General features: G+C 40.2%; 1 protein-coding gene across 3 annotated transcripts in view; it reads left to right on the top strand.

Moving 5' to 3' along the window:
* HYDIN (HYDIN axonemal central pair apparatus protein) overlaps positions 1–18,097 on the top strand; it is a 516,844-nt gene that overhangs the window by 342,673 nt on the left and 156,074 nt on the right. For all 3 annotated transcript variants that reach the window (XM_071209089.1, XM_058279757.2, XM_071209090.1), the window contains 8 exons: positions 3,575–3,752; positions 5,359–5,486; positions 13,400–13,533; positions 13,957–14,093; positions 14,341–14,468; positions 14,626–14,817; positions 15,121–15,270; positions 16,637–16,876. In XM_071209089.1, coding sequence (XP_071065190.1) covers positions 3,575–3,752; positions 5,359–5,486; positions 13,400–13,533; positions 13,957–14,093; positions 14,341–14,468; positions 14,626–14,817; positions 15,121–15,270; positions 16,637–16,876 — 1,287 coding nt within the window. The remainder of the gene's footprint in view (positions 1–3,574; positions 3,753–5,358; positions 5,487–13,399; positions 13,534–13,956; positions 14,094–14,340; positions 14,469–14,625; positions 14,818–15,120; positions 15,271–16,636; positions 16,877–18,097) is intronic.

Raw genomic sequence — 18,097 nt, 5'->3', positions numbered from 1 at the left:
CATGCATAAGTGTTACCTCTGAGATGACCTCCTGACTGTCTTTTAAGTCTCTTAGCCATATAAACTCATTTGCAAATATATATTTGCCTGAGTACACATTTAACTTCCTTTTATTCAAGGTCTTTTTCCAGTTGTATTGCTAGTTGGTGCTTGTTAGTAATCCCTTGGTGCCAGGGAAGCTTATCCCTGGGAGTCAAGTCCCATGCTGGAGGGAAGGTAATGCATTTATATGCTGAGTTTGGCTTAGAGAGAGGCCACATTTGAGCAACACAGAGGCTCTCAGGAGGTAACTCTTCGGCACCCAACAACTCTAGGCTAGGTTGCAATTTCAAGAGCAAAGGCTCATAAGCTTATTCATCAATATCAAGGGCCCGTTAATGGACCATCCTTCTTCCCTAATCATTGCCCCTGCACTTGGGTATTGTTGCTGTTCCATTAGAGAATATGGCAGAGTTCCCCAAGATGGGAATTCAATATTTTTTTATTATTTTATGAATCTCCACCTACTGTGACAATGCCCCATGAGTCTTGTTCCCTTTTAGTGCTGCTTGTGTTGAATTCTGCTTTGGTATTAATATTGTGGTTCCTGTTTTATCTTGCCTTACATGCCCATATTCTATTTCACTTTCTCTTAGCTTTATCCATCATGAAATACATATATAGTTGGATTTTATTTTTTTACCTTACCTGAAGACCTAGGTTTTAATAGGCAAATTTAACACATTCAGATAATTAGTTCAATTAATATGATGGTATTATTTCTTTCACTGTATTTGATTTTTTCCATTTTTAAAGTTTCCTTAATGTATTTTCTGTTCTATGTTTCTCCTATAATTGCTTTGTTTTTCTTACCCTTTTTTTCTTTAGAGTTTTTAAAAAGCATTTAAACTTACATTGCTGCTACTAGTATGAAATTGATACTACTTTATGGGGAGCAATACATGTCCCCACTTTTGCCAAAAATCTGTATCTAATTATCTTTACTATATAATTTGTAATACCAAAAGACTAGAAACAATTAATAAATGTCTAGTTTTTTAAAAATGTATTACAGCTATACAATGGAATAATATGCAGCAATTAAAAAGGATGAGGCAGCTCTAAATATACAAATATAGAGTTAATACCAAGATTTGTTGTTAAGTAAAGAAAAAAGGTAAAGAGCACTGTGGCACTGTGTATGCTACCCTCTGCATTATTTAAAAATATATTGCTGGATTCAGTTAGCTAATACTTTATCTGGTCTTTCAGTATGTTTGTTACTAAGTGATGATCAGTCCATAAATATCATTCTTCATGTTATCCTTGTCCACTTTAGGTTTCAGAAGAAGAATTGGGAACTTCCCTTTCTATTCTCTAGAACAGTTTGTAAAATAAAGTGATTATCTGTCCTTTGAAGGGTTGGTAGGCCTTGCTTCTAATGTCATATACTCCTTTTTTTTTAAGGCAATCTTTTCACATCTTATTCAATTTCTACTTGGTATATAGATGATCCAGGATATTTTTTTGTTTTGATTATTCATATTTTTCTATAAAATAGTTAATTTCACCTAAATATTTTACTATATTGGCATAAAGTTTTCTCATAATCATCTTAAGTGATTTATCAAACATTTTGCTGTAAAATGAACCATTTTTCTTTTTGTTTTTACTTTTGTGTAATGCCTTCTCTCCTTATCTTCTGGATCAATCTTGCCAGAGTTTTGTATATTTCATTAGTCTTTGGTTTTATGAATCTCTTTTGTTTCTGTTCTCTATTTCATTAATGTCTTATCATTCTTTACTTCTTTCTTCAAGTTTATTTTTGTTTTGTTTTGTTGTCTTAACTAATTTAACAAATTGAACCTTTAGCACGTTAGTTTTTGCTCTTTCTTCTTTTCTAGTATGTACATTTAAGTCTATAAATGTCCTTGTACGTACCCCATTAACTGTTTTGCAAAAGGAATCATGACAACCTTTTGCTATCACAGGTGGGGGATTTGGGGCTTTAGATAAGTTCATAAACTCACTGGGGTGGGAGGACCTTCAGCTTATTGTATATATATGTGTGTGCATGTGTATGTTATGGGTGTTTTTAAATAAAATCTGGATAGATATACACTGATTTATTATTATTTATGCTAATAGTAATCATTGGTGATTTTTATTAACTTTTTTCTTACTTCATTCTCTATTTTTTCTTCCAAAGAAAAGCATTATTAATGACATAAAAAAAATGATCAAGAATTATAAAACGCCCTTTGAAAATGAACTTTAAAACACTTGTAAATAAATTGAATTTATACTGCTATTATTTTTCCCCAGTCCATATCTCAGCCCTATTCACCTTTTTTGATAATTTATAACCATGAGATTCTCCCACCTTTTATTTTCTGGTTATTGGTCTAGACATTATATTTTATTGTGTAATATTTAATTCATACAAAATAAATTTATGTAAAATGTGCTGAATGTATAAAGTAGAAGAATAAAATGAATACCCATGAAGCTCTCTCCCATCTCTAAAGCTGGAATTTACTAATATCTTTGTATCAACCCATGGACTTCATTTCAACCCATGCCCCTGCTTCCCACCACCTAAACAGTATAACCACAAGTCTGAATTTTGTGTTTATCATTTCCTTACTTTATAAAATACAGTTTTATCATATATGTATATACCCTTAAATCATTTTTAGTTTATTAATTTATCAAATTTACTAAGCATCTACTATGACTAGGCATTTTACTAATACTGGGAACAGGATAGTAAACAAAACAATATACTTGCCCTCATGGAGGTTTTATTCTATGGAATTTTGATTTATCTTGAGCTTTATAGAAAAGACATCACACTAAATGTAATCTTGTGCCATTTGGGTTTTTTCACCCAATATTATGTTTCTACGGCTCATCCATACTGTTGCATTTACCTATTGCTCATTTATTTTCACTGCTAAATAATTTTCCATTTTATAAATATATTAAAAGTAATTTTCCATTTTCCTGTCAAAACACATTTGGGTTTTTTTCCCTGAAATTTTGCTTTTAGAATCAATCCTGCTTTGAATATTGTTGTACAGAGGTGGAAGATTATTCCCAGGGAATATTCCTGGAAGTAAAGTTGCTGGGTTATCGGCTATGTGTATGTTCAATTCTAAAAGATGATGCTACAGTGTTTTTGCACAGTGGTAATTCCCCTTGGCATTCCCACCAGATATATAGAAGACTTTCCTTTACTGCATATTCTCACTATTTGATAAATACTGCCAACCTTGTGATATAAAAAATTTTTCATTACAATCCTAGTTTGCATTTCCCTGATTATTAATGAGGATGAGCATCTTTCACTGTATTCATTTGCTATTTGTGTTTGTTTCCTCTTATGAAATGCCAGTTCATATCTATTGCTCATTTTTCTATTGGTTGCTTTGTCATTTTCATATAAGCCTAATAGAAATGGAGCCTGAGGGAGGGGTGTGAGCAGAGAATAACCAGCATATTAGGCCCTTGGGATTATCTAGTCCATCAAACTGCCAGAAAGAGGCGTCCATTCATAAATTTTAAAGTTCTATCTGCTCTTTCTACTGCATAGGGTTTTATTGGGTCACTTAAAGAACAGGTGTTGAAGGTTTGCTACTTACCTGGAATACCCGAAGTCTTTCAGAGGAGTTTCCAGATACAAATTGCCCACTTGGACCCAGAAAATATAACTCTGAGTGGAGAGGGAATCTTTCCCCGGATCTGTTTGGATCTCCCCAGGAACCTCAGAGGTACCGCTAATCCGTTTGTGCTATGTCCCCACTGGAGGACAAAGATATACTTTAGCTTTGCTTATTTGATCAGGTTGATGGCTACTCACTTTATTTGCATGGCATTCCTCTCTAGTCCCCTTCTGTGGTTATTCCTCAATCACCGAAAAGGTCAGAAGGTGAATTTGAATTGGTAACCTGAGATTAGTGAGACAAGATATGGTCCACGGCCGTCCCAAATTAGAACCTCAGGATCAGGAAATTCCATTTCCATAGGACTTTTCCTCTTAGGTATGATCCTTCCAGCTACAATCCCTCCCTAAGTCCTCCTTTCCAAATGGCATGATTCACAGATAGCTAGTGAGAAGGCAATGAGTTTTTTCCTGCAAGGAGAAGAAGTCTCAAAATATAAACTTCCCAGAAAGGCAACTGCAGATTCTGAATATTTTGGCATTACACATTTTGGAAGCTAATTTAGACTGGTCTGAGTTGTCTGCCCTCATGCCTAATCAAAGCTTTTCTGGTCCTGTTTGGCCCCAGGGCCTTCCCAAAGTGCCAGAATGAAATTTCTGTCATGGCAGATCCCAAAACTCAGCTGAGCAGCTCTTTTAGCCATAGAATCTCTCTGGCTCTTTCTTCTTCACATTGGACAGAAGACAAAGAGTCAAGAGAAACTCCTCAGTCTTCTTTATGAATCTCTCTTCAAGCTCCTTGAAATCCAGTTCCTCTGAAGAGCTTCAGTTTAAATCTTCGCACCTCAGCCTTTCCTCCTACCCCACTCCCCAGTATCACTAACTCATCTGTTTATGGTCATTGTAACTGTCTTCTTCCTGAAAATCTGAATATAAATATTAGTAAGGCTAAAACCAATTTACATTCTAAAGTCTAGAGTTGCAGCCAGGTTACCCCAACTCCTCATTGTTAAGAAGGAAAGGTTTTGCCACATGGTTGTGAACTGGGCACCCAGCTAGCCTTATCAAAGCAGTAGACAGTTCTGTTTGGCCAGTACACTGCTTTAAAAATAATTTAAATACCATTAGTTGGGTCTTCTGGGCTTCAGTTCACCACAGTCCAGTACTTCCTATTGTTTTATAAAATAGACACTTAAATTACTTTACCCATCTTGCCCCTGGAAACATTTGACTTTGCCCTGGTTTAGTGGTGAGTTTGGGTGTCCAAAATCTCTCCTCTAATTGCCTACCCTCCCTGATTCTGGGATTTGTGGCTTATTTAGTTTTAGCTAAAAAATTTGTCCCATTTTAATAAACACTAGAACTAACATATAGGATGACCATCCTCTCAGTCTACCCAGCTCTGAGGAGGTTCCCAAGACTCAAGACTTTCAGTGCTAAAACCAGGGAAGTCCCAAGAAAGGGAATCAAGTTGCTTACCCTATGAGTTAATATGTTTCTGCCATCAAATTCTTGAGAACCTGCTAATAGCTCACTAAAGCATAATCTTATTAAACTCAGGTCTCTGATACAAATTCAATTCACTCAAATTACCTCACGCTTTAAAGCAGAGAAAACATGGCAGGTGAAGTATCAAAAAATGTGTTTCCCTTCTCTCTGAGTCATAATTCATATTTTTTTACCATCGTGATTATCTTCTCCTTTAACTCCCACAGAAAATGAAAAGTATGGAACCTTCCTGAATCAGGCCAAGAAAAACCTAGAAAAAGAGTATGAAAAATATGAACTTCTAGATCATTTAGATGGAATACTTGAGGAGATACCTGAAGATGAACCTGCTGAGGTAAGACTTGCTTTACACTGCACAGAAGGCATGTGCAGAAGACAATATGTGCAAAGGCCCAGGGACAAGAAAGACGTGGAATCTCTGAATGGAAAGGAGACAAGTATAGCTAAAGTCAAGAGTGGGGAGATGGGGGATTGGGGGAATAAGATGAGCCCAAAATGGAGAGCAATGGCCTGGTGAATCATGTTAGAGGTTTTGAGTATCAGGAACCCCCTGAAATATTTCAAGCAGGGCCATGACATGTTCAGATTTGCCTATTTTAAAGATCCCTCTGGCTGCCTTGTGAAGCTTGGAGCAGAGGGGTACTTGGAGGAATGAGAGTAGATGTAGGAAGATCAATTTTTAAACGCTGATGGATTAATTCTAAGTGAGAGATAATAGTAGTGTAAACAAAGGTGATGACAGTGGGGACAGAGAAGAGAGGGCACATTCAAGAAATACTTTGGGATTAATATGTTGAGGATGTCATCAAAATGGTGACATAAAACAACTCCTGAAAAAACCTCCCCAGAGATTCAGCAAATAAAATTACAAGTCCCACTTGCTTAAAACTCTGGGAGACAGTAGAGACTGGAGAAAGACTCCACAAATGCTGAATCAAAAAAAAGAAAAATATCAGGTAAGAAACTTCAGTCCCAGACCACTGGTTCACTTCCCTCCCTCTCGCTTGGTCCTGTGCAACTTGGGAGTTGCTCAGAGGCAGTGGCCTAGATCACCCCCACCTTCCACCTGGGACACAACAGTGAGTGGAACTCCACGCATATCTAGGGACCCAAGTCTATGGAGATCCAGGGTATAACATAAACTGCTGAGGAGTGCTGCATACAAAGGGGCCCCCCAGGGGAAAAAAGAGAGAGACTGTGGTAGAACTGTGACTGGCAAGTGGTGAACTCACTCAGTCCAGGTTCTTTTGTTTTTTGTTTTTTTCCCTGAGATATCTTCCTTATTGTTTTTTTTTCATTTATTTATTTGTATTGTCTTTTTTAAAAAGATACACAAATCACACAAAGTGTTACATTAAAAAAATAGAAGAGGTTCCCATATACCCCACTCCCCACACCACCCCCACTCCTCCCACATCAACAACCCTTCATCAGTGTAGCACATTCATTGCATTTGATGAATATATTTTGGAGCACTGCTACACTGCATGGATTATAGTTTATGTTGTACTTTACACTCTCCCCCAGTCCATTCAGTGGGTTATGACAAATATATATTGTCCTGCATCTGTTAAACTCTCTCAGTTCCCTGGTGTGGTGGTTGACCATCCTCACCTCCCTGTTATCTTTTTTGTTTTTTTAAATTCAGACCAGTTTTTGTTGGCTGGACTACATAAACGCAAAACAGACTTTCTGGAGTGATACACCTTTCTGGATTGATCCCACCTGGCTCTCCAGGGTGGGAAACTCTAATGAGGAAAGAAATAGAGTCTGGAAAGATGGAGGGAAAAGGGGGGGAGGAAGAAAACTTAAGGGTCAAGAACTGAAAATCATAAGGAAAACAGGACACTGAGTGAAAGGGAGAATTTAAATCATAGGAGGTGGGGATAAAATTCTGCACAAAATAAACATCAAGATTCCTAAAAAAGGAACAGAGGAAAGGAAACAATTACAGAAAAAGTACAAGCTGAAAAATTATACCACACATTCAGGGCAAGAATCAGAGGAAGAAGTGCTAAGAAAATCTGATAAATTAAACAACGGCTATTCCAAAGATCTAGAATAAGTTGGGCCAAGCATCAAAGTAGAGCCTTAACACAAAGCCAGTCAACAATAAAACCCTAGTAAAGAGGGAGAAACTGACCTTCAGAGTTAACTCATCAAGATAATTAGATGCCTAGACATCATCAAAAAATTACAAGCCATACTAAGAAACAGGATGATATGGTTCATTCAAGGGAATAAATTGAAACTTCAGAGGAGACACAGAATTTGGAGCATCTAATCAAAGAAGTTCAAACAAATCTCCTAAATCAATTCAAGTAGATGAAGGAAATTAAGTATAAAGAGATAAAAGATTTTAAGACAATAGGTGAGCATAAAGAATAATTTGAAGGAATGAAAAGAAACATAACAGAAATTATGGGGATGAAAGGCACAATAATAGAGACATACGATAGCAGATTTGAACAGACAAAAGAAAGGATCAGCAAACTAGAAGACAAGCAGATTTGAATGGACAAAAGAAAGGATCAGCAAACTAGAAGACAGGACAATCAAAATCATACAGTCAAAAGAACAGCTAGAGAAAAGAATAGAAAAAAATTGAATGTCTCAGGGATTTGAGTACCAGCACAAAGTGCACAAACATACATGTCATGGGTCCCCAGAAGGAGAGGAGATGGGAAACTGGGCACAAAGAATATTTGAGGAAATAAACCAAAACTTTCCCATCTCTAATGAAAGACATAAATATACGTGTCCAAGAAGTACAAACAGAATAAATCCTAATATACTCTGAGACACATACTAATCAGAATGACAAATGCCAAAGTTAGAGAATTCTGAAAACAGCAAGAGAAAAGTGATTCATCACATACAAGATATTCTCAATAAGACTAAGTGCTGATTTCTTATCAGAAACCATGGAGGCAAGAAAGCAGTGGTATGAAATATTTAAGGAGGTACTGAAAGAGAAACTGCTAGCCAAATATTTGACAAAATTGTCCTTCAAAAATAAGGGAGAATTTTAAATATTCACAGATAAACAGAACCTGAGAGAGTTTATCAACAAAAGACCTACCCTACAAGAATTACTAAAGGGAGTTCTGCAGGTTGAAAGGGGGAAAAAAGGAGTGGATTGAAATAGTGTGAAGAAATAAAGATTATTGGTAAGGGTAACTGTTTTAGTTTGCCAAAGGGCTGCCAATGCAAAGTATCAGAAAGGTGTTGGCTTTTATAAAGGATGTTTATTTGTTCACAGTTTCAAGGCCATGGAAATTCCGATTCAAGGCACCAGAAGAGGTGCTTTCTCACCAAAGTCAGCTACTGTTGATCCTGGCATTGTTGTCATATGTTGAAGCAAGATGGCCACCAGTGGAGGTCTCTGCTTTCCCCTCCAGAATCTACCTTCTCTTAGAGCTTGGCTTTGAGCAAACAGGAATAGGGCTTGTCTCTTTCTGGGTCTCTTGTCTCATTCTCGGCTGTTCAGCTCTCTTCCCAAGTTCCTACAAGCTATCTGACATATAGCAGGGCTGGTCTCCTCTTAAGCTGCTCCATGGGCCCAGCCTCTTGGGGGCATCATGCTTAAGCAATTCTCTCTTTCACATTGCAGAATCAGATATGTGAGCTCCATTTTTCCTCTGTCTGTCTCTGTGTCTCCCTTTATATCAGACCTAGTAAGAGGGTGGAAGCACAACATGAATCACACCCACTGACATAATCCATTCAGGTGGGTCTCACACCCACAGAAATGGATTAGTTTACAACAAAATCTTTCTCTTTGTGGGATCCATAAAATAATCTCAAACTGCCACAATAATTAAAGGATAAATGCAAAATCCAATAGTACTGTATCCTCAATATACAACTCTACTCTTTAATTCCTATAGGAGTCAGAATACAATTGAACAAGAAAAAAGGCTTATTTCCTGAGAATGGACATGCATAATATATGGTAGTAAAGTGGGACAAAAACAACATAAAGAGGCGGCAGACTTGGCCCAGTGGTTAGGGCATCCGTCTACCACGTGGGAAGTCCATGGTTCAAACCTCCTTGACCCGTGTGGAGTTGGCCCATGCGCAGTGCTGATACGTGGAAGGAGTGCCATGCAGTGCCATGCAGGGGTGTCCCACGTGTAGAAGAGACAAACACGCAAGGAGTGCACCCCATAAGGAGAGCTGCCCAGCACGAAAGAAAGTGCAGCCTGCCCAAGAATGGCGCCGCACACTCAGAGAGCTGACACAAGATGACGCAACAAAAAGAAACACAGATTCCCGTGCCACTGACAACAACAGAAGCGGACAAAGAAGACGCAGCAAATAGACACAGAGAACAGACAACTGGGGTGGAGAAGGAGGGGAGAGAAATAAATAAAAATAAATAAATCTTTAAAAAAAACAACATAAAGAGGGGAAACACTCATTCATTGCTGGTAGGAATATAAAATGGTACAGCCACTGTGGAAGACAGTTTGGCAGTTCCACAGGAAACTAACTATAGAATTACCATATGACCTGACAATCCTGCTACTAGGTTGAAATTGAAAGCAGGGACTCAGATATTGGCACACCAATGTTCATAGGGGCATTATTCACAATTGCCAAAAGATGGAAGCAACCCAAGGGCCCATCAACTGATGAATGGATAAACAAAATGTGGTATATACATATAATGGTATATTATTCAGCAATAGAAGGAATGAAGTCCTGATGCATGTGATAACATGGGTAAACTTTGACAGCGTTATGCTGAGTGAAATAAGCCACACACAAAAGGACAAATTATTGTGTGATCCCACTGATAGGACCTAATTATAATAAGCAAACTCATAGAGTTAGAATCTAGAATTTAAGTTACCAGGGGGATAGACTGGGGTTAGAAAATGGAGAGTTGATGCTTAATTTGTACAGAATTTCTCTTTAGGTTGATTGTAAAGATTTGGAAATGGATGGTGGTGATAGTAGCAGATTACTCTAACTGTATTTAACAGCACTAATCATAAAGTGAATGTGGTTAAAGAGAAAACTTTAGGTCCTACATGTTACTAGGATAAAAATTAAAAGATAAAACATAGGACTGTATAACACAGCAATCCCTGCTGTAAACAATAAACTATAGTTAAAAATAAAATTATAAGAGTATTTTACGAATTATAACAAATGTAGGAAACTGATAAAAAGTGCTGATATGGTAGGGGAGACTATACCTAATATAAACTATAGGTGATAGTTAATAGTACTATTTTAATAATCTCTCATCAATTGTAACAAAGGTAACTACTGTTTAAAAAAATTGGTACAATTACCAAAAAAACATGCTATCATCAATTGTAACTAATGCTCCACATTCATGCAAGGTGGTGGTGGTGGGGTGATATATAGGAATCCCATGTTTTATGGATAATTGTACTGTAAACCCACAAGTTCTCTAATAAAAACAAGAATTAATGTATCAAAATAAGGCAGGGAATGGTGACCCTAAACATAGAAAACAGGAGTCAGAGAGTAAAATGTCAACAGAGTGCACTCATCACTGTCAAGAAAAGGTGTACGCTGGCCGTTGGACTCAGTCTGCTCAGTCCTATGGCAGGCAGATCCTACTGTAGAGCAGGAGACATCTGGGTAAGTAGCTTAATGTCATTAAACATTTAAATCACATACAACCTACTCTGCTTTCCTACCACTGAATTTAAACCCACAAGACCTCAAGCTCCTTAACTCCACCTTGTTCATGGCTTGTTCACAGCTATATCTCTTGCAGTCAACACAATATCTGGCACATGCATATTACAATAGAAAATGAATAAATATTTGTGAATTTGAATGTATTAAATAATCAAATAGATCTGTAAAAAAAGGTGGGAGAGGAAGATTGTTCCTACCAACATAATCGTTCTAGTCCATGTGGCAATTTTACTTTCCATTTAAAATCAATAAATTGGCCTTCTTAATAAAAAGAAATAATTTGGCTGCGGAATGGTCAGGGATTAGAGACTGATTTGGGTGCGGAGGTGCGGGGGAAGTGACCTCCAGGTGTTTTGCTTGGTGACAAGGTAAGAAAGGGGCACTGAGACAGGAAACGCCAGAGAAGAAACAAGTTTGGGGCGGGGGGTAAGGGGGGAAGGAAGGGGAATGAATTAGAGGGTCCAACACTGGGCAGGAGATTTCTGTGCATCATCCAAGAAGAGGCACCCAGCCGGAGTTGGAACCACTGCTCTGCACCTGGGGGAGAAAGAGATTTGGAATCAATGGAAGATCATTGCATTCACAGGAAGGGCTGAGATTCCCTAGGGAGTGAGCAGGGAGGAGGGTACAGATTCAGTATCCAGCCCTTAGGTACACAACATTTCAGGGGGAGGAGAGGAGCAGCCACAGATGTTCTGGAAACATCCGGAATGTATGGTGCTACAGAGGTGGGAGGCAAGCCAAGAAGTGGGATTATCGAGGTACGGAGAGGCCCAGCTTGCAAATACAGGCTACCCCTGTGGTGTGATATGATGGCAAAATCCCAAAATGTTCTCTCTCACCAGTCCCAGAAATTCCTCTCTTAATAGACTATTCATGGCCATTAAGGCTGCCTTTTCCCAGTGTTCTTTTAGAAAGCACATTTGCATCACAGTGTTGTCCTAAGGAAGAATTAGATATGTAGCTAGAGATCCCTTAGACTTGGTTAAGAGAGGCTTCTGAATTAGGGAAGAGGGATGTAGTCTGGGAGACTAGGAACGCCAGAGGCTTTTGCTGAAGCCTGGTCTGGTACAAGATGCTAAAAGTGAGCCTAAGCACCAAGGATTGTCATAATTAATAATAACTCTAGCCCCCATTTATCCAACTCTTACACTAGCCTGTGCCAAGTTATAGACCTACATTATCTCACTTAATCCTCCCAGCAATGGGGTGGGGGACAATTGGTGTTACCATGTCTTCCTTTTACAGTTGGGAAAACAAACTCACAGAAGTGAGGTGCACAGCCCAGGGCAGGCAGCAGAACTCGGGTTTGAATCCAGGCCTGTCCACCTCCCAGGGCTCTGCTCTCAGCCTCTACCCTCTCCAGGTGGGTCCGCAGCTGTCCCTGAGGGCCAGTGGTGTGTGGGGTACCCCACCCCTGGCATTCCCAGGGGACCAGGCTGCTCCTCATCAGAGGCCGGCTGCCTCTGGCCTTGGCCGGGCCCTGGGGCCTGTGAAGGCGCAGGTAGAGCAGAGCCAGTCCTCCTGCTGAGGGCAGGGGCTGGCTGGTAGGGGCTCAGGAGCACAGCATGGCGGCATCTGTGCTGTTGTAGAATCTGGATGACTGTGAGCACCTGCTCCTCTCCCTTTTGTCACAGACCACCTGCACCCTGATATCTCATCACAGTCACTTTATATTAAAATATTAAGCTTTCCTGCTTGGCCCCTGACTTAGCATGGCCCTTCTAGAATAGTATCTCTCAACTTTTTCTTATTCTCACCCTCACCCAAGAAGCACTTAAGACATTTTTCCTAATACCTCCCCATGAAATATTTCTATTCTCTTTGAATAGTGTGATAATTAATTGTATAACTTTTTCTTTTGAAAAAATTATAGGTTCAGGGGAAGTTGCAAAAAACATAGAGGGAGGCTCCATGTACCCTTCACCCAGTTTCCCCCAATGGTTATAGCTCACATGACTGTAGTACAATTTATCAAAACCAGGAAACTAGCATTGGTACAATCCACAGAGCTTGTTCATATTTCAGGTTACCTGCACTCCTTTGTGTGTGTGTGTATAGTTCTGTGCAATTTTATCACATGTAGATTCAGGTAAGCACAATAATCAAGGCACAAAACTCTTCCTTCACCACAAGGATCCCTCCCCCATGCTACCCCTCTTTAGCCACACCCACACCTTTCTCCCCCCAGCCCTTAGGTCTAGCGACCACCATCTCTCTACTTTTTGTTGTTTCAAGAATATTATATAAATGGATTCAGTGTGTAACCTTTTGAGATTGACTTTTTTCATCCAACATAATACCCTTGAGATCCATCCAAGTAGTTCATTCCTTTTTATTGCTGAGTAGTATTCCATATCATGGATGGTGGTAGACATAAAACCACCATGAAATCTTTGATATCACAAGTGCACTGTATATCTGTTTATAGTCTTTGGAGGGTCATAAACTATTATAATATCTCAGATTTTTTGCCTCCCAAGAACCAATTATCACCTCGCCCCCCATTGAGAATGCATGTTTTAGAAGAATTTGCTGACTTGCTTTTCTCTCTTGCTCCAGGTAAGTGCTCAGCTCCAGATGGAAGTAGAACGACTGATAGTCCAAGAGTATGCCCTAGAATATCAGAAAACAATTAGCTCTGATTCCACAGATGACTCCTGCTTCAACCATAGGAGTCGCCGCAAACTGGCCAAGTGAGTGCCTCTCATGTCATGTTTGTTTTATTTGATCAGAGCAAGCAGTGCTGCCCAGTACAGAGTGCTCCCTGGAAGTAATAGAATCTGCTAGCCTTGTTTACCCACCATTGCCTACAGTCAAGTCAACCAGACAGGTTTCTGCCTCTTAAAATCAGAAAACTCTAGCTTTGTCTAATAGGTGGGCCCTGCTTTGGGGGACCCTCACTGAATGTGTTTTGAGATAATGGCTAAACAGCAGCGTGGACCTCTGGGGGAATTGCCTTATTCCTGGTCTCCATTTGGGTGGCCATTAGTAGTTCTCCATGATGGAGAATTTAAAAATTGTACACAGAAGATGGAAGAAAATCTCATACTCTCTCACTTTTGGAAGCCTTCCAGGCTTGAAAGTGACTAAGAAGGAGAACATGTTAACTGTTTCAGAGTCCAGCTGCCAGAGTATTTCTTGGACTTTGGCTACATAATCCTTGGTGATGTCCGAACCCATATCGTCAAGATCACCAATACCAGTCACTTCCCAGTGTCCTTCCATGCTGAAAAACGTGTCCTTCATGACACAGGTAACCAGGCTGGGAGGCTTTCCTGTCATATGTTGTCATTTCTAACAAGGTTCCCCATCTGTACTGTCCCATTTTGGAGCCTCATCACTCGTGCTTCATCTGGGATCAGCTAAAAGAATTGTTGGGTCCTAAATTGATATTTTGAAAAGTCATCTTGCCCCAGGGGCATGCTCTATGTACATCAGCTCTTGTTAGATATTTCTCTTTCCCACAAAGAAATTTTGGTTTTCTTACTCTCTTGGTCCAGGGTTCACTACTGAGCTAGATCGCGTAAAGAATCTGCCTTACTATGAAACGGAAACATTTGAAGTGAGGTTTGATCCACAGGGAGCCAATCTTTCTGTTGGAAACAAAGAAGTCACTCTGCCCATCAAGGTAGGTTACACTGGGTTGAGCTGACCCTCTCTGGCTTCCAGTTCTGCTTGCCCATCATCCCTGGGATGATCCAATTATTATGTCACACTTTGAACCTACCTCCTCCCTACCCCCAAACCCATGCCATATGGTAACAGCAATTTTATGCCCACTTTAGGTGGTTGGAGGGCCAACAGTTCACATCTGTCTCCAAGCCAAGGTGACTATTCCAACTATGACGCTGTCTTGTGGAAAAGTGGAATTTGCCACAATTCAGTGTGGACAGTGCCTCGTGGAAACAATTCAGCTTTCAAATCAACTCCAAGTTCCTTGTGAATGGTTTGTCCACAACTATAAGCCTGTTAATAAGGTAAATGAGTTGTGGCCCATTGGTCCCCTTTTCTCCATCGCTAGGCCCCCACACTCACCACTTCACTCTCCTGCATACAGACTTTCAGTGGCAACCATTGCCACTTGAGTAAAATCTAAGCCCCACATTCAAGGACCTATCAGGCCATACTGTGTGGCTAAATGGATTACTCATCTTTGTACCCCTAGTATCTACACATTCCCTGATACCTGCAAGCTATTTAGTAAATGTAGGTGAATTAGGGGAGGATGGAATGAGTCCATTTTCCATCAGTTATCTAATTGCCTAATATTTATAAACTAGCTAGAGAAACACATGCCAAAGTACTTAAGACGGAAACTACATGTGGAATTAAAGCCAAAGACCCGGATCTTTGAGATTCAGCCCACCTCTGGAGTCTTGGATCCTAATGAGCGCTCCAATGTACAAGTGAAATTCATGCCAACAGAAGAGGTAAGCTTTAAAGAAATGTGATTTCATTTGGATTCTCCAGATCTCTTTGAGTTTCCTCAAAGTCCTTCTTTGAGTGACGACCCATGTCTTCCTGTTATAAATATGACATCCCAACTGCTCTGGCTCCTGTAGAAGCTGTGTGGCGTGGGGCTTAAGAGTGTGATCTCTGGAATTAGTGGCCTCTTGCCTCTGCACTGACAGGCTGTGAGTCTTGAGCAAATTATGGAGCCTCCCTAAGCCTCAGTTTGCTCAAAGATAAGGTTAAAATGATAATGTTACATATAAAAAAAAAAAAAAAACCTTTGTTTGCAATTCCGAAATCCAATAAGTTCCAAAACCAAAAGAAAAAAAAAATCTCAAGTTTCAGACCAAAACTTATTTGGCAGATAAACCTCATCTGAACTGATATGCACTATTCAGTCTGTATTTATTTACTCTGCCTTAGTTTGCAGAGCCAAACACTGCAACTGCAGAACATTCTGTTTGATTAGGGGGACCTTCCTTAGACCCTGCTTAGGGTATTAGGCAATATAGGGTATGAGTACAGTGTTTACTTTTTTTAAAATGAACTTGAAAGCCTCTGGGTCTTTGGGGTTTCAGAGAAGAGACTATCACCTTGCAGTAGCTACCTCCTGTGGTCATGTTGAAGATTAAGTGAATTACTGTGAATAAAATGCACAGCACACTGTACTCTTTGTAATAAGTACCTCTATTACTATATTAAGTGCCTTCATCAGTAGTCAGACTGCTTCCTGGTAGACAGCCTCCCTGGACCTCACAAACAGTCCTTGCCTTTTATTTTTTGTTAGAGAAGTTGTGGGTTTACAGAACAATTATACCTAAAATACAGGGTTCCCATATATCACTCTGTTATTAACACCTTGCATTAGTGTGGTACATTTGTCACAAATGATGACAACACATTTTTACAATTGTTCTATCAACTGTAGTCCATGGTTTAACTTTCCGGGCTGGGAGCAAGGGAGCCGGGCATTTTATACAGGCGCTCCTGAGAGGCCTCGGTTGAGGGCTGCACCCTGAGCACCCAGGCACTTCGGAACTTCCGCCTTGCCCTGTCCTGGGCAGCAGGGCCCACAGGAACAGATGGTGGCATTTGGAAGGCGGAGCACTCTGAAAGGCTGAGGGATATGAGCACGGCAGTCAGAGGGTACCGACAGGCAGCGAAGCACGCTCTACAGCGCCTGGCATGCCCATGCAATTGTGGAAGGAAAAGTTTCTCTCTTATTTTAAATAGGATAAGTCTTGCCACCCTCCCCCCACACACCCACACACGTTTTCAGTTTTACATGGCACATAACGGGGGGGGGGGAATCTGATTTTTTTTTTTTTTTTTAATGTTTTCTAGAAATTCTACAGCCAAACCCTGGTGTTTCACATCGCCCAGAGTACTCAGAAGATCACGCTGCTGACACAGGGACAAGGTCTAGAGCCACGCCTGGAATTTAACCCTTCTGTTCTGGAGCTGGGGCCGCTGCTGCCCTATGCACCTGGAGACGAGGCTGAGGTGGTAGTGAAGAATCCCTGCAACTTTCCCATTGAGTTTTACTCCTTAGAATTTGACCAGCAATATCTCATAGAAGAGAAGGTAGGCAGAGGCCAAACCTCCACTTTCCTGTGCATGCTGGGTGCTGCCCTGCCTTCACTCTCCTCTCCCTTCCCTTGAGCTCTTCCGCATCAGTTTAAATTTCCCTGGAGCTTCTCCTGACCCACTTCCCTTGCCTCAAGCAGAATTCATTGCTTCTTTGTGATCTTGTCATACATTTTAAACAACTAACTGAAAATGCCTGCTCCTGGTTAAAATTCAAACAGTAGAGAACTGGGTGCAGCAATAAAAAAGAAGCCTCTCCCCTGTTCTAGATTCCCCCTACAGTATTCCTTCCCCAAAGATAACCACTATTAGCTGCTTCTTATGTGTCCTTCCAGGCATTTCCTATACACATGCTTGCATTATCCTTTGTTTTTATTTTTTAATTTTCTATTGAATTATAAAATATATCCAGAACGTGTATATATCCTAAAGGTACATATCTATGAATTTCACAAATTGAACACACCTGTGTAACCAGTACCTCAGTCAAGAATCAAAATATTACCAGCATCCCAGAAGCCTCTCCATGAGGATGGCCACCATCTTGACTTCCAACAATATAAATATAGGTCTATTTTTATATTTCATATAAATGAAATCATGTAGTGTGAACTCTTTTGTGTCTGGCTTCTTTCCTATAGCATTATGTGTGTGAGATTCATCCATATTGTCTGTGATTGTAATTCTTTCCTTCTCTTTGTTGCACACTGTGTAGATAAGCCACCATTCATTCATTTATAAAGGTCCTCTCTGACAAGGTCCCTGCCCTCCCCTCCCAGCACACTGTCTCCCAGAACCCGCTGTGGGCAACTCAGGTATAGGGCTTGTGTCTTTCCAGGCCTCCTCTCTCAGTCTTTTTCATATGATTTGCTTTCTTCTGAGTTCAGCTGTGCACTATCAAGCCTATGGCTCATCTCTTCAACCCTGAGTTGCTCTGCAGGCCCATCCTCTTCAACCCTGAGTTGCTCTGCAGGCCCATCCTCTTGGGGGCTTTGTGCTTAAGCTTTGCTATTAGAGATCCTCAAGTCCTCTCTCAGGTGGCAGGATCAAAAATGGGTTTCCTTTCTCTGTGTGTCTCTCTCTGTCTCCATTTATATAAAGCTCCAGTAAGAGAGTAGAGACCCAATTTGAGTCACACCTCACTGACATAGTCCAGTCAAAAGGGCCCGCCACCCATAGGAATGGATTAGTTCAAGAACATAACATTCTTCTTTTGGG

This window comes from Dasypus novemcinctus, chromosome 18 (assembly GCF_030445035.2).
Source record: "Dasypus novemcinctus isolate mDasNov1 chromosome 18, mDasNov1.1.hap2, whole genome shotgun sequence".
In the NCBI taxonomy this organism is placed as follows: Eukaryota; Metazoa; Chordata; class Mammalia; order Cingulata; family Dasypodidae; genus Dasypus; species Dasypus novemcinctus.
Note: the sequence above shows the minus strand (reverse complement) of the source record. Positions and strands in the feature narration are given on the sequence as shown.